Consider the following 16,164-nt stretch of genomic DNA (forward strand, 5'->3'; position numbering starts at 1 on the left):
CGGAGCTGAGGGAAGAGCGGCTGCGGGGACGGTAGGGGAGGCAGGCGGGCTCTCGTCGCTGCTGTCGGTGGGTCGGTGGAGCCCTCCAACTCCATTCCTCTCCGCTTCCATCCCTTCCCCGTCCCATTCAATTTCATTGCCTGCCGGGAGCCATGTCGCTCTTCCAGTCCGCCCTGGACTTTCTGGCGGGCCCCGGCTCCCTGGGAGCCGCCAGCCGTGACCAGAACGATTTCGTGGGGCAGACGGTGGAGATGGGCGACATGAAGCTGCGCATCAAGCGGGTCATCGCCGAGGGTAAGAGTGGGCGGCAGTGCCGGGCCGTGCGGGGCGGACCCCGGCGCTGCGGGGCTGGGATGTGCTTCCCCGCGGGCCTCCCGCTCCCGTTTTCCCCGTCTCCTATTCCTAGACCGGGAGGGTTTCCTCCTTGGCAGGCCGCGCCCAGGTGGGGGCGGGCGGCGGCCGGGGCGGCGGTTCCGGCCTCTCGGGAAGGGCTGGCAGTGTCCGTGCCGTCCGCTCCGCGCCGAGCCGGTGTCCCCAGGCACAGGGGGACGGTATCCCCAGGCCCGGGGGTCTCAGCAGTGCTTGGTGTTACTGTCTCGCCTCAGGAATAGCCACCGAGAGCCGCTTGTGTTGTGTGGCCGTTTCTTCTCTTGCTTCGTGGTTTAAAATGCCTTCACCACGTAACAGAACTCAGAGGAGTTGATAGTCTGTCATGGTTTTTACAAACTACCAAGGACCTCATGAAAAATCGGGATTGCGTGGTTTATTTATTTGTTTATTTATTTATTTATTTATTTTTATCGCAATATATAATATTCTGCCAAACATGCAAGGTTGCCTCTCTTGTTTGGGGCTGTTTGGAAGACTGTGGAATGGAGGAAATGTGTTTGCTTTTAACACGTGTGTCAGGAGGCTGGTCTTACTGTGCACATAGACTTTGCTAGAGTACAGAGAGTTAAATATCCAGGCAGTTTCCAGTTTCAATGAAGCTTTGGGTAGGTGGCCTGGCACACTGCTTGTTAATCTGTTTTAGAAAAGATTATATGTTTGATAGATGCAAATTACTTAGATATTGTAAAAAATTTGGATCGTCTTAATGCTTATGATCAGAGAAAACACTTTATTTCCTCCAGCAGAAGAAACATTGAAGGCTACTCTCAGATGACTAAAATGCGGACTTTTCTATACTACTGCAGTTAAATATTTCATTAACTTTGTAGAGATGGTTGATGTTATTTAGGTTAAATAGCTCAAAAGTCTGCTTAGAGCTCCTTTTGGTTGTTGGAGTTTCTTCTTGTAATTATCTGATACTAAGTAGTTTTCTGTTGAAATCTTGGTGATTGGCATAGAAGAAAAATTTGGTTAAAATTAGCTAGTTCAAACCACTTGCAAGCTACTTACAACATTTTGGAGCTGTAAAACAGCAACAACTAGGTCTTCACCACTGCTGTATCTTCTTAAGGGCAGTAATTTGTTGCTTAAATGCTCAAGCACTTTTGCCATATGATCTTAGAGAAAACCTGCAGTTTCTTATGTAGTAAGTTGCATTTTAAACAGTACTAGATGTCATGTCCTCCTGTTCTGCCTTCAGCCTTTACTTTACTTCTTTACAGTCAGAGTTGTGACTGAAATGAAAGCACTGAGTAGAATGTGAATGCTAAAAGAACTGTCTGTGCTGCTGATACTGTAAAATTCTTGTTGGCAGTGACCACAGCAGTTACTGAAAGAAAAAGGAAAGTTAGGGCAGGAAGCTATTTTTCAGGCATATATACTATTTGGTTCTTGGTTCTGGAGCAGGTATTTTAACACTTTACTTTGACAGCAGCCTACTGTTTCCCAGAATATGACATAGGCATTGTAAAATGTCAGGGGAAAGATGCCAGGTTAGACGACTTAAAGCAAATGGAGACATACTTTAACTCTACAGTTCTTTACAATTTCTCTGTAACCACTGCTATATGTTCCATGTTTGTCTCAGTGTTATGGTTTTATTTTATGTTGTTTTCTTTGTTTATTTTGCTAACTGAAGTTGGGCTAACTGCTTCCTTTTTCTGGAAAGTATCATTTTCTAGCCAATGTAGCCAGTCTAAAAGAGCCCTTGCAGTATGTTGAGTATAAATGTAAAATAGATGTAAAATATAAAAATCCCAGCCTCTCCTGTGATCTTCAGACTTGAATTTGTCTGTAGCATATAGTTTATTTTATTGCTTAAATTGCATTTATCTTTCAACTCTGGATATGTGGTACCTTCTGATACGTGTATCGGAAGGTACCACATGGATCCACTGTGGCTTACATGTATTCCCTTCTGTGGTTACAAATATGGGATCTGTTCTAGATCAGTTCTTTCATGCCAGATTCCCTTTTGGAAAGTCAAGTACTGCTTCCTGAATCTGGATTTCAAATCCATGGTGAACTGTGTGCCATCTGCCAATGCAGACTTTTCTGTAGGCTCATACGCTCAGCTTTGTAGCTGGTGTGAACAGCGCCTGTGGTTTAGCATTGCATGGTATCATGTAGCAGCACAGGTTCAGTTGTTCCTGTAGCCCACAACTCATTCCAGCTCTGTAGTGTGCACCAAATCCATGTTTGACTGTGCTCTAGGCTGAGATTTGTTGCACAGGTTGCTTGGATGCATTTTCCTGGTTGTTGCACAGAGGTGTCGTGCTGGGGTAGGACTGGGCTGATTGAAAATATGGCGTGCTGCTGCAGGAGGCTGACAGCAACCTGTGGGGGATGAGCTGGTGATGATCTCTTGCTGATACTACCTCTAAATGCAAGAACAGACCAAGTGTGTCACAGACTGGACTGAGCACTTCTAGACTATGCTATCCTGTTTTTTTTTCCTGCTTGGACATTTCAGTAGCTCACTGGAGATAAGATTTTAGAGGACCTTGGTGGAGGCCTTTACATATAATCCCTACTTGCTTTTGGCATGATGGTGGCTTCAGGTGTCATGGCTCTCTTGGATCCTCCTGTTAAGTGCCTGGACCCCCACACAGTTTTACTTCAGTAAAATAGTCACAGATTTCCTGCCTAATCAGTGAATACTGTTGCTTCTTTTGTATATGAGATGAAACAATTTAGTATAAAGCAGATTGTGTGAAAAACTGGGAACAAGCAAGTTCTGTAGCACACATTTAGCAACCGTTCTTCACATGTAATGAAATCTTATGCTTCCTTTGAGTAACAAACATTGACAAAAAAGCACACAAGAAGAGAAACATGATGAGAAAAAGAATGCAATTTTTATTTTTATTCAATTTTTAGTCAGAAATATAGCATTAAGCAACAGCCTTAAAGTCTGGGTGCAGACTTTTTTTTTTTTTTTTTTTTTTAAACTTTAAAAACAGATGTCATAACTTGAAGCCATGTAGGTAGGTGACTTGTTACAAGCTGTTTTCTGTCAAGGTGAAACTTCTGCATTTAAAGCAACTTTTTTTTCTTTACTTCAGGGCTTCCTCAGTATTTTGAGTGTGAACAGACAGCATTACAGTTTGCCAAGCTTATAGGAGCAATTCTATGGTCTCTGCAACTACTGGATTCATAGGATAATGATAATTATCCTATCTGAATTAAGCCCAGGTTTTTGGGTGGATTTATTTTGTAAACCTCTAGGAGCAGAGGCACACTGAATGCCTAATGCCAAGTTTCTATGAACATTGTTAGTTTTATTTGCTGGCAGATAGGGGAAAAAAGATGATTCCTAAAGAACAACTAAAGCACCTGACTTAGCAGTTGTCCAGCTTCCATTTTCTTTACTGTAAACTTAGACAATATTTTCAACATGGTACAGAACAGTTCTGTTTTGTAAAGCTGTTGTTTCTTGGCTGTAGCAATTCCTGCTTGCAGGGGAGCTCTCAAAGTTTGAAGATACTCTACCTCTCTGCTTCTCAAGGGTGTGGGAAAATGTACAAATCTTTAAGTTTGTGCCATCCTTCATTCTTGAGGCAATTTCATCATGCTACGAGGACTTGCAGTGGACACAAATACATGACTGGACTTAAAAAAAAAAAAAAAAAAAAAAAGCTTGTGAATCAATGCTTGGCAACAATAACAGAGCATCTTTTCTGTTTTGATGCTCTGATAGAAAAGCTTTCAGTTGAAATGCACTGTAACTTACATTCCAGGCTAGAATTACAGTGTTTCAATCAAGCTACAGTTGAAACATAAACCACTGAAAGTTGATATAGAAACAAATTTGGTCAGTATTTGGGAGGGGAGTACACAAGTCATATCAAATAGTTACAAATAGGAAGCTACTCACACCCTCACTTTCTCATGACTAGTTAAGTGTGTAATGAAACAGTGAGTGAACAATAGCAAGCACTGTTATGATGTGCTTCATTTCCTTATTTTGATGCTTCTCTAGCTGTCATTTTACTGAAGCTGCTTATCTGAAAAAATAATTTGTGAAGATATGTAAAACAGGAACATGATAAAAAAGAGCAGTTTAAAATCCAACTTGATGTGTAAATACAGTGAAGTTATTCAGTATTATGTGATTTATTAAAGAAATATGGATATTGGTCTAGTACCAATATCCAACTGTGATGGACAAAAACTCTCTAACAGTTTTAAAGTTAGAAAGTGTGTGTTTATTGCGACGCCAGGCAGCGTGTGGGATAGCTCCCAAATACACACCGCGCCTTTCAAATGATTACAGAGTCCTTTTATCCATACAAGTATTGAATACCCAATATACAAATACATATTCATCATTTTGGTCCATCCCATTCCTCGCTTCGTATGCTAATCATTTCGAAAGCTATTAAGCATGCGTAGTTTGTTCCTTGAAATGGGTCGCTGGTCCCTTTCATGGGGAGGGGTCCCAAAATGAGGAAGTAAATGAAGTCTTCCTCATTCTGACCTTTCTACCTTTTCAATGCAAATATGACAAATGAACCTTGGTAGAACTCCCATTCCTTGTCTTCAATTGGTTTCAGAACAGAGGAGGCCCACAATTGTCTTATGTTCCTAAAAGCTATTTGTCAGTTTCTGTATTCTTCATTATAAACCCAACTAACTAAACATTGTGTTGACAAGCAATCAATTATTAGTTAACTATTAACTCTTAACTTCATCAAGGCCTACTTACAGAGTCCTTTTATTTTAATTAACTCTAGTAAGACTTATCTCTAACTAAAATCTTAGCTCCTCTAAAATCTCTAAATCTCTTAAAGTTTATGTTTCAGATGCCTAGGTTTGACTTGAGGGAGAATCCAAATCTCTTGGTTGGAAAAGCAAGAGTCTTCAAATCTCTGTAAGAGAGTGATGAAGGAGCACTGCCTGAGGCCTGTGGTGGTGCAAGGATAAGTTTTGAGTGCTTGCTAATAAATAAAGCAAATGAGGCAGAGTTAGTTCCTGATTTTCATGAGATGGTGTGGTGCTCTGTAGTGAGCCGTGATGTGTGAGAGCTTGTGTTTACAGAAAAGAAATAAAGCCAGTTTTCTTCTGCTGTAATTTCTGAACTAGAAAATACTGTCTGAGACAACCTTGGAGGGCTTGGGCTGTCTTCTGAGAATGGGGCTCTGAAATGCCTTAGCAATGCAAAACCTGTCTCTCTGGGCAATAGCTGGATGGGTGTGTACATGTCTCTACACTGAGGATCTGTATGGGGGAATACTAAGGTGATTTTGCTGATACAGATAGCCTTAGAAAACTGTCTTAAAACCATCTACAAACATTTACATGAGTTGAAAAAATGAGTGAAAACATCCCAATGTAAATACATTCTTTAGACACCCCTAGAAGTTGTTCTTCTCTTAACTTCCATTTTACCATTTGCCTCAGTTAGGTGTGCTGTACGGGTGTTTGTTGAAAGTGCTTTTAAAATAATTTTTTCTGAATGTTTGCAAAATATATTAGGGAGCTTGGAGTAAACTGTTATGACAGAGGAGAAATTTTGCCAGTAAATTTGTCCCTACTGAGGGTATATTAAAACTGCTTTAATAGACTACTTCTTCAAGGGAGCCATTATCAAACTGTAAATGAAACTGCTTTTATGAATTAAGCAGTAGGAATAGTTTTACTTTTTGTTTAAGAATGGTTTTCACTAACAACAGATGGCTTTAAAAGAAAAAAAAAGTTAGAAGTACCTTTATAACATGTTCTAACTCCTTTGGTATCCCAGAAAATCCATGGAATTAAATTTGGTTTCTGCTGTAGTGCTGCAGTAGTAATAAACCAAACACTATATGTAATGAGCTGTGTTGTATGGAGCTGAATTTTGTTCAGGTGAAAGAGTGAAAATGACAGAATGGGAAACTTGAAGCTGATGTTTTGAGAGGGGCATAGTTGTAAAAGGTGAGCTTGTAGGCCACAGCAATTGGATTCTCTATAAGGAAGGTGCAATGAAGTAGGAATTAACCAGGCATGATACCATTGGCTTTTCTCTGAAGATCTAGAAAATTTAGTGAACTCCATTCTGTTTAGCATTTCAGTACTTGATAATAAGGTGCAATCGCTGAAGTAGAAATCCATATTTTAAGCTAGTTATGTACTCTCAAAATTCTGCTGTCTCAATGAGGTTTGCACAATACTCTTGATCAAAAAGAAGTGTTTGAGAAAATAGATAGTTTGACAAAAGGAGTTGGAAGGGAAATATTTTATGAACTAACACGTTGCAGTTTGGTAATAATATTACCCTTATTGTAATGTGTTCTTCAGTGCTTGAAAATGCTTTCTGACATGACACTTATCTTAAAAACAGGAGGTGTATGTTTAGCAGTTATCTTGATTAGTTATTGCTGTTTTTTTATACAATGTGTTAGCAATGTAATACCAAAAAATTGAATTGAAATTATCAGGTAATACTTGCTGTACTGAATTTTGGTTTTACAAGGACCTTTAAAAAAATGGCTTCATAAGAAATCTGCATATGCAGTCTTAACAAAATGCAGGAAAGTGACAAGGTCAGTGTGCTCTTTGCATATGTACAAGAAAGGAATAGAATATCTGAACTCTTGCTGAATATCAGCGGTCTTGACCAGATGCTGAAAAATGTATGCTTGATACATTTAGAAATGTATCTGAATTCATGTATTGATTCTGTTAGACTAAAAAGAATTATGTTCCTGAATATTGAAATTCAAACTGATTTAATGTGCCTTCTTCTTGTAGGGGGTTTTGCTTTTGTCTATGAAGCTCAAGATCTTGGAAGTGGCAAAGATTATGCTTTGAAGGTAATATTAATTTATTTCACTATAGGTTTGTAAGATCTGTCTTTTAGCTTGATATTTTAGCATGACAGTTAGTCCTTGATGTATGCCACTGAGCAAGTAACTTGGAAAAATGCAGTGTATTAGTGATGTTTGTAGCCCACTATTTAGAATGGTTATTCCAGTTAGAACCCTACACTTCATACTTGGGTGACAAACAGGGGAATTGGTCTTTTAGGTGTCGCTGGTCTTTATTTTTTTATTTGGTGTAGAAAGTCATGATCCAGTCCAAAACATTTTGTTGCACGAGTAAAAAGAATATTTCATAGTTACTTGGAGTACAGGAATCTTTTTCACTCATCAGAAGCAGATTTAGCCTACCTTCTTACTTAAATTCCCTTAGTATTAAGGGAACAATTTGACTCATTGTTTAAACATTTGGCCTGGTACTTTTTAGAGACACTTCTCTGGATTCTTGGTTTCTAGACGCTTCTGGTAATCAGCTGTAAACAGGGTATTTGTATGAGGGGTGGGAGAGGTAAGTTGGCATTACATCACCAATAATTACTTTGACTTTTTCCATTTGATTCCGTATCCTCCAGTAACAATATCTGACCAAAGCCATATACTATATCTGTTCAAAAGGTCCTCTAGAAGTCGCCCCATAAAAAATAACAGATAAAAGGTGAACCATTACTATACTTTTTCTGTTCTGTAAAACTGGTACTTTTGTAGAGAATGCTCAGGCTGCTTGTAGTCAAATGTTGACTGCAAATCCAGAAATTCTAATTCTAGAAACAGTAATGCTTAATTTTGCTACTGATTACCATTGAAAAAGCATGGCTACATAATCTGGAGGAGTTTAGTCTAGAATGAGTGAATATTTCAGACAGAAGGTGAAGGTGAATCTTTCCTTGTTAGGCCACAATGCTGCAGCCAGGAGCTTTGTTTCCTGCCCCATTGCAGTTCCTTAAGTTTTTGACTATAGTTTATCCTTCATATTCTATGAAAAAAATTTATACGGTATTATTCTGTAAGTTTCAGTAACTGTATTTTCTCAATTACTTTGTTTTTTTTTTGACAGCGATTGTTGTCTAATGAAGAGGAAAAGAACAAAGCCATCATTCAGGAAGTTTGTTTTATGGTATCCTTTTCTGTGACATATTTAACTGCCTGAGACTTCTGAGTAACAAAAGATTGCTGTACAGATTCTGTTTTTCTTCATACCTAAGAGGACTGCCACTCTGCAGGTCTAGGTTCATGGTTTGTCATGAATCTGGTATCATGACTCAACATCCAGAAAGTTCAGTTCTTCAAAATCTGGAGTAATACAATGTGTGCAAATAATTTTGTAGCTAGTGTAGACTTTGCCATGTACTTCTGGCAAGAAGTGAAATTCTTATTTGGGCTTTTTTGCAGCCCTGTGAATGTTGTCAAGAGACCTTTTGACTTCACATGATAGTTAGATCTTAAATAGAATTCCCTCACATGCATTGGATTTATTGCTCTTTGCTTTTAGTCTCAATATTTATTGATTTCTCCTTTGGATACATCTGGGTTTAAGAAGTAGTGCTAGCTATTAAGGAAGAAATTTCAATAGTCTACATGCATTGGAAATAAGCAGATGTTTCTCAGTGTTGTTGCTGTCCTCTTTATTTTCAGTGATGTCAGATAGTAGGGTTTAATGTCATCTCAGTGTGTTTTAAATCCTTGATTTTAGTAAATTCAATATTTTCTCCGTGGCCTGGCTCCTCTTGGACCCTCAGTTTGTTTCAAGAGTCAGTTATTCAGGTGTGGTATACTGATGTGTTCCCTTCTGAATGTTCAACTTCATTTTGAATTAGCAGGCAAACCCACTGATCCTAATTAAAGCTACTCACTTATTTCTTTTTATGATTGCTGGTATGTTTGACAAAATCTTAGCCTAAACACCACTTATGAGAAGTACTCTTCCAAGACAGAGTACCATAGCACTACACATTTTCTATCTATTCTGACATTACCTTGCCAAGAGTAAAGAACTCAATGTTCTTTTGATGTTTTTCGCAGCTCAGAGTCACTAAAGCAGATGTACAACATGATGAAGGGTTAATTGTTGCTAACTTTGAGATAAGACTGTGAAATGCAATTAATTCCTGCAGCTCTGAATAGAGGGTTGTGGAGAGATGCGTAAGATCAGATTAATGTGAATTGTGTGGCTCCAACTTGCCCTTTTTAATTGCTTTATTCTACTTACAAAGTCTTTGCTTTTCTCTCTTCAGACTTGGTGAATGCATCCTGTAAATAGATTGTGTTTTTCTCACAGGCACGACGCTAAGTGTATGCACAGACAGGCATAATGCAACATACCTTCCACTGGCAGGAGCTGAGATCACTTACACTGTACTCCCCTTTACATAGCTCAAAAATGATACCTCAAGTTTTTGAACTGAAAGTGAAACATGATAAAGGTTTTAGCATGAATAAAATTATTACTAATGATGGGAGGATAAGTTCCTTGCCCTTTTAGACCTCTAATTGTTTTGAAATCTATTTTAATTACTTAAAATTGAAGCATGGCATACTTAATACTTCTTTGGGGAAGATAGGTGAGGATACAATAGCGCTTTCTTGATCAGCCATCTAGAGAAGCAGCTGATATTTAGAAGATATCAGCTACTCCTGCTAGGCAGTCATTGTCAAAAGACAAAAATAACTAGCCCTGTTACTGAGTCTAGTTTCTTCCAAGCTGTAATCATAAGGATTTAAAAGTTTTTTTTGACTTTTTATTACATTACCATAGATTTCTTTCTCAGATTTCTTACAGCTGAGGCATGTATTTCCCTGTTTTGCATAGAGTATTGATTGCAGCTACTATGCTTTCTGTGATTTTAAGCTAGCATTTCAAATGAACTACTGGATGCAATAGTATCAATGAACTTGGGAGTCATCTTCCTTGAACATGTTATCTCCAGAAAAAACTTTCAGGTCATCCCAACATTGTCCAGTTTTGCTCTGCAGCATCTATAGGAAAAGAAGAATCAGATACGGGACAGGGAGAGTTTCTTCTGCTTACAGAGCTGTGTAAAGGTAAACTTGATTTCTTTTCCCAGCAGTGCACACTTCTGGCAACTGTTTTGCACAGGTTGCTTGTTAACTTAAAAGCTTGGAATGACTGTTGAAGATAGCATGGTTCAGTGGAGCTAGAGTTCAGACTTATCTTTTATAGGATAAAGATCAGGGTTTTTTAGACTACAGTTTAACCTTGTCTTAAATATGAGGTAATCATTAAGTTTTTTGTTTGAGACTAGTCAGAGAAAGGAAGCGTAGGAGTAGTTCCTTAGAGCACTCTTTCTTTTGTCATTGTAGTCAGTGTGCCATTTTCAGAAAATGTATTTAATACAACTCAAGATTTTAAGTCTTTCTTGAGAAGGGTCTATATGTGTCAAGCTTTCAGAATTTGCAGTGTTTTGTGTGTGCTTATATGAATTTCTCTCACTTCCTGCAGGACAGCTTGTGGAATTCTTAAAGAAAGTAGAATCCAAAGGACCTATCTCTTGTGACACAGTTTTGAAGATCTTTTATCAGACCTGCAGAGCAGTGCAGCATATGCATAAGCAGAAGCCTCCTATTATTCATAGAGACTTAAAGGTATGTTACAATATTTAAATAAAGGCTGAACTTCTGAATAGCAAAGGAGCCTGTTGGGCTGGATCAGTGTTAAAAATTATTCTTGAACATAGTGCTTAGATCTATTGCCTTGCCATAACTATTGAGTGTGAAGATCATCACTGAAATACTTGCATCTCTTCAAAGAACTTCTTCTCCTTGTGCTTACTGTTTAGGAGCTGCTTGTACTCGATCTGAAACAAGCTGGCAGAAAAGTAGTGTATCATGTTTTGCTGATTGAGTTAGACTCAGTATTTTGTTTTTGATAAAATATTCAGTTACAGCTAGTGAAGTGCAGTTCTGGGTTAAGTAGGTGTCTTAATAGAAGAGGTAAAGCTTTGAAGGAGAAGAATGTTGAATTATCTGTGAAAGATTACATTGCCATTGAGAATATGTAGTAAGCTGTTAGTTTTAGAACTGGTAACTTGCATTGTACTTCAGTGCTTGTTTTTAATTTGAAATGTAAAACTTGACAGGCATAATTCAGGTTAGATTTTGTTTCTTAGGTTTTGTTTTGTTTTGTTTTGTTTTGTTTTTTAATTTGCCTTTACCTGGAATCTATAGGCTTATCCTGTAGAACATGTTCTACCTTTAGGAGCTTTGGAGATTTGAAAGGACTTACCTGGATTTGAATTTTGTATTTTGAAATCAGGGGCTCACCTTTACCTATTCAATATGCTTTAGATGAAGAAGCCCTCATCATAACTGAGATTCTGCTGTACTGTGAATATATTTGAATTTTCCTTAGCATAAAAAAATAAGACAGAGGAGATTCTTATTCTTGGAATAGTGTCTAAATTTCACACATGTCTATCCAGCCTGATGTGATTTCATTTAATATAAAAATATGAAAATTTGTTCCTCCTTAAGTAAGCATGTACTCAATTACTTTGGGGAAAAGAAAATAAGACCACTCTTCTAGAAGTGTGTTAATTATCTTCAACACTCTCAATGAAAACTTTGATGTTAGTTATTAGTATACCCCATAAATATAAACCTAGCTTTGGTGACAGAGCACTCCTTCCCTGTCTCTTTTGCTTGGTACCATTGAACAGGCTTTTACGTTGTGAGGTTGTGTCAAAGACATGTTAACCATTCTTCACTGAAATTTCTATATGCTTTTGTAGAAAAGGTGCATCTTTCTTCTGAAAAAAAAAAAAAAAGGTGAAGAAACCTGTTTACAAATTAATACACAATTTCTTTCATAACCTGGTGCATAGACATTGAGCTAATGCTGTAATTCAGAGCTGTTTTTTCTTCTCAAGGAATGTACCTCCCTTGACAGAGATAAAACATGAGAGAAGACAGGAATTTGGTTTTGTGCTGGTCTCATGTGCAGAGGCTGCAAAGCAAGATTAAATTATTGTTGTGCTGCAAGAGTCAGAGGCCTTATTACAGCCAGGAGCCAAATAGGGATCATTCAACTGTGCTACCCTTTTTAGCAGTCTAAACTAAGGTCAGCAGCATAGGAAACTGTAAGTCAGAGTTTTGAGCCAATTAACTTTGACACCTTTTCCTAACTTTATACAGAGGTACAAATTTTGTTTTTCAGTCCTTTTGTGATTATGACTCCAAGTACATCTGCCCAATACTCTTACTCTTTCCTTAAGTTTCTTCCACATTTCAATTAATGATACAGAATAGTTGAAATTTATGAAGTAGAAAAAGGCAGGGATAATGGATGATGAACTATCCACACAGCACATGGTTCTCAAATAGCTGTTTTCTGTCTCTGCACAGGGTCACAGGTGTCTCCTAGCAGCCTGCTTCTCTACTAGTACCTCCCTGGTTTTTGCCTATAGCAGTCCTAACCTTCATCCCACTGCAGTTGAGCTAACAGTGTTCAGTTTTATGCCTGAAAACATTTGGATTCTAAGACACTGCTTCTACAAGTTCTCATCTGAAAAACTGGCCTTTTCTTAGGCTCTGATGAAATGATTTTTTTTTTCCCTGAGGTTTATTTCTTGCTCTCTGGAGTGTTTCCTGTTCATGGTGTGCTTGGTGCTTCCTTTCAAAACTTGGCTATGTTGCTACCATATAAAACTATAGTAATGTCTGAAATCTTTGTTTTCCTCTAAACAATATTTTTGGCTAAAGTGATTAGTTTTTATATGTATGTACAAGTAAGATGATGTGTATAAAAGCACTTGTGTTAGGGCAAAAAATACATGTTTTTTTAATCTGTTACTCTACATCTTTTTGAAGGTGGAAAATTTGCTTATTAGTAATCAGGGGACAATTAAACTTTGTGACTTTGGTAGTGCTACAACTATAGCTTACTATCCTGACTACAACTGGTCTGCACAGAAGAGAGCAGTGGTTGAAGAAGAGGTGAGACTATTTTAATGTGATTTAATTCTAATATCAACAGTGGATTAATTTAACTGTTGCTGTTAATCTGGTATTAATTTGTGAGACATCTAAGACAACTGAAGAGTTTTTCAATAAGTGTTATTTATAAAGTTTTGGTTCTGCATTTGTTTTGCTTGAGTTCAAAAGCTGTCTGCAGTTACAATCGTAGTTAGTGTTCTGTAGCTACATGTAGAAATACTGCTTCAGCATGGTCAGTGTCCATTCTGCAATCTGGTGTGAAAATAAAAGTAGTTGCTAGGGCTTCTTCTAATTGCGCTGGACAAGAAATTGGTTGTGCCACACTCATGTCCATCTTCCGGTCTGTTTTTCCTCAGCTGAATGATGTAAATGAGAGGCATGTCTGCTCAGCAGAATAGGAATGGGCAGTGTTGCAGTGCCTTGGACTACAGTAGCCAAATCTAGCATGCAGTGTACTTTTGCAAAGTGCATTTGTTCTTAGTTTAGAGTTGAGAGTAATGCTAGTAAATCTGGTGTAGTACATCAGCAGAAGAAATATGCTTAAGTTCATGTGTACAACTTCTGACATCACTGCAAGCTCCTGTTTTGCTATCTGATATTCTTGGTAAGTGTTGCACTGATGAAATGATGATATCGTACCATTGTCTTGTATAGACTGTGGAAAAAGATGGTAGAAAAGGTATTCTTTAGACCAGAGTTTCTCTTTGCATGTGTCTGCACTGTCATTAAGTGTACTGAGAAAGTGAGAGAGATGCACTGGAGTGTGAATTCACTTATTGGCTTATTGTTGATTTTTGGTATTAGCATTCCTGTCTATTTTTGCTTCATGTAGAACAGTCACTTTATGTGCTTTGCGGGCTCTTGGTGATCACAATGTTATTTGAGTCCTACTGTCTTCATGTGATCTTATGTCAAAGCTGTTGTGACTATTGCAGGATTCAGTTGATGGCTTTTTCTTTGACAAGTGTTTCTGAAACTAATTTTAAAAATGAGAGTACTATCCATTCTACATGGAGAGCTGTTTCCTTGGTTGAATGCTGTTAAAGCTCATTGTTCAAGATTGTTTCAATAAATTCTGTCTTCTCCAGATCACAAGGAATACAACACCAATGTACAGGACACCAGAAATGATAGACTTGTATTCAAATTTCCCAATTGGTGAAAAGCAGGACATTTGGGTAAGAAGTCCTTTTTCTTGCTGCATCATAGTTCCTCATGTCATAGTGAAACTGATTGTGCAGGCTTTGTGTTAGTTTGTTGATTAAATGACTAAAGCACCATAATAAATGTAGGATGCTGTCTTAGATCAAAATAAACTTAATTAGTATGGATTCTATATCTAAATGTTAAAAGAATGAGATGTTCCGTGCAAGGTTTTTTCCTGGCTTAAATTTGACTTCTATTTGAGAGGCAATGCTGAACTTCTCTAACATTTGGTAGGACTGTTGCCTAGTTGGAGCCTGCCACCATAAATCCAGAATGTTTAGAGTCCTTGGATTCAAGTTCTCGCCTTTCATGCTCTGCCATGTATATAATCCTGGGACAGCCTATTGCTGAGTTCAAAATGGTTATGTACAGCTAGGGAATGTAGCTAAAATACTGACAGATACCATGAATGAGAACAATGCAAAGATCATTCATGCTTTGTGTAGAAAGGATAAATGTACACGTTCACTAAAAAATCTGTAACGAGAATTAAAGGTAAATATTAAATCCTCAGCTGTACCTTTTCCAGCTGCATAATGCTGCAGTACTGAGGTACTCTCCAGTAGTGTAGCGCTTAGCGACTTAGTTTATGGGATGTTTTTTACAGAGGCAGGTGTGAAGCTGTTCAGTTCTTACCTGTATTAGCAGTGTATCAAAAGACAAATTGAGGAAATGTAATGCTGGTGCTTTAAAAGATTTTTTATGGAATCTTGGAACTTCATTCAGTTTATTAAATTCGTTGCAAGATATTGTGGAAACTCTTGTTCAGTTTCTACAGCTGTTGGTGACATCCTTGTAGCATGTGAAGAAACACCAAGTAAAATACATTTTTCTGACCATTTGGTCTCTTCATGTACGTTAAATACAGTCAGCCTGAGCCAGGATTACAGAATCGCAGAATCACTAGTTAGGAAGAGACCTTCAAGATCATTGAGACCAGCCCATGCCCTAACACCTCAACTAAACCATATCACCGAGTGCTACATCCAGTCTTTTTTTAAAGACATCCAGGGATGGTGACTCCACCACCTCCCCAGGCAGACAATTTCAGCACTTTATCAGTCTTTCCATAAAAACTGTTTCCTGATATCCAACTTATATTTCCCTTGGTGCAGCTTGAGACTATGTCCTCTGATTCTGTCAGTTGCTGCCTGGAGAAAGAGACTGACCCCCACCTGACTACAGCCACCTTTAAGGAAGTTGTAGAGAGTGATAAGGTCATCTCTGAGTCTCCTTTTCTCCAGACTAAATAACCCCAGCTCCCTCAGCCATTTCTCACAGGCTTTGTGTTTCAAGCCCCTCACCAGCCTCGTTGCCCTCCTCTGGACATGCTCAGGTGTCTCAATGTCCTTCCCAAACTGAGGGGCCCAGAACTGGACACAGCACTCAAGGTGTGGCCTCACCAGTCCCAGGTATAGGGGAAGAATAACCTCCCTGGTCCTGCTGGCCACACTATTCCTGATACAGGCCAGGATGCCACTGGGCATTCTTGGTCACCAGGGCACACTGCTGGCTCATGTTCAGCTGGCTGTCAGCCATTACCCCCAGGTCCCTTTCTGCCTGAGCACTGTCCAGCCACACTATCCCCAGCCTATAGCATAGCAGGGGGTTATTGTGGCCAAAATGCAGGACTCAGCACTTGGATTTATTAAACTTCATCTTACTGGACTCTGCTCATCCATTCAACCATTCCAGGTCTCTCTGCAGAGCCCTCCTACCCTCCACAACAGATTGACACATGCTTCCAGCTTAGTGTCATCTACAAATCTGCTAATGAAAGACTCAACACCCTCATCCATGTAGTCAGTAAAAATATTGA

At 38.6% G+C, this 16,164-nt stretch overlaps 1 protein-coding gene across 4 annotated transcripts in view; it reads left to right on the forward strand.

The window, feature by feature from the left end:
* The window catches only part of GAK (cyclin G associated kinase), a 67,080-nt gene continuing 50,916 nt past the window's right edge, over positions 1 to 16,164 (forward strand). For 3 of the 4 annotated variants that reach the window (XM_053969151.1, XM_053969152.1, XM_053969154.1), the window contains exons 1-7: positions 1 to 294; positions 7,123 to 7,184; positions 8,245 to 8,304; positions 10,115 to 10,229; positions 10,648 to 10,790; positions 13,014 to 13,139; positions 14,228 to 14,317. In XM_053969151.1, coding sequence (XP_053825126.1) covers positions 153 to 294; positions 7,123 to 7,184; positions 8,245 to 8,304; positions 10,115 to 10,229; positions 10,648 to 10,790; positions 13,014 to 13,139; positions 14,228 to 14,317 — 738 coding nt within the window. In that variant the 5' untranslated portion in view covers positions 1 to 152. The remainder of the gene's footprint in view (positions 295 to 7,122; positions 7,185 to 8,244; positions 8,305 to 10,114; positions 10,230 to 10,647; positions 10,791 to 13,013; positions 13,140 to 14,227; positions 14,318 to 16,164) is intronic. The other variant, XM_053969153.1, reaches the window with a different exon arrangement.

Source organism: Vidua chalybeata, chromosome Z (genome assembly GCF_026979565.1).
Source record: "Vidua chalybeata isolate OUT-0048 chromosome Z, bVidCha1 merged haplotype, whole genome shotgun sequence".
NCBI classification, from domain to species: Eukaryota; Metazoa; Chordata; class Aves; order Passeriformes; family Viduidae; genus Vidua; species Vidua chalybeata.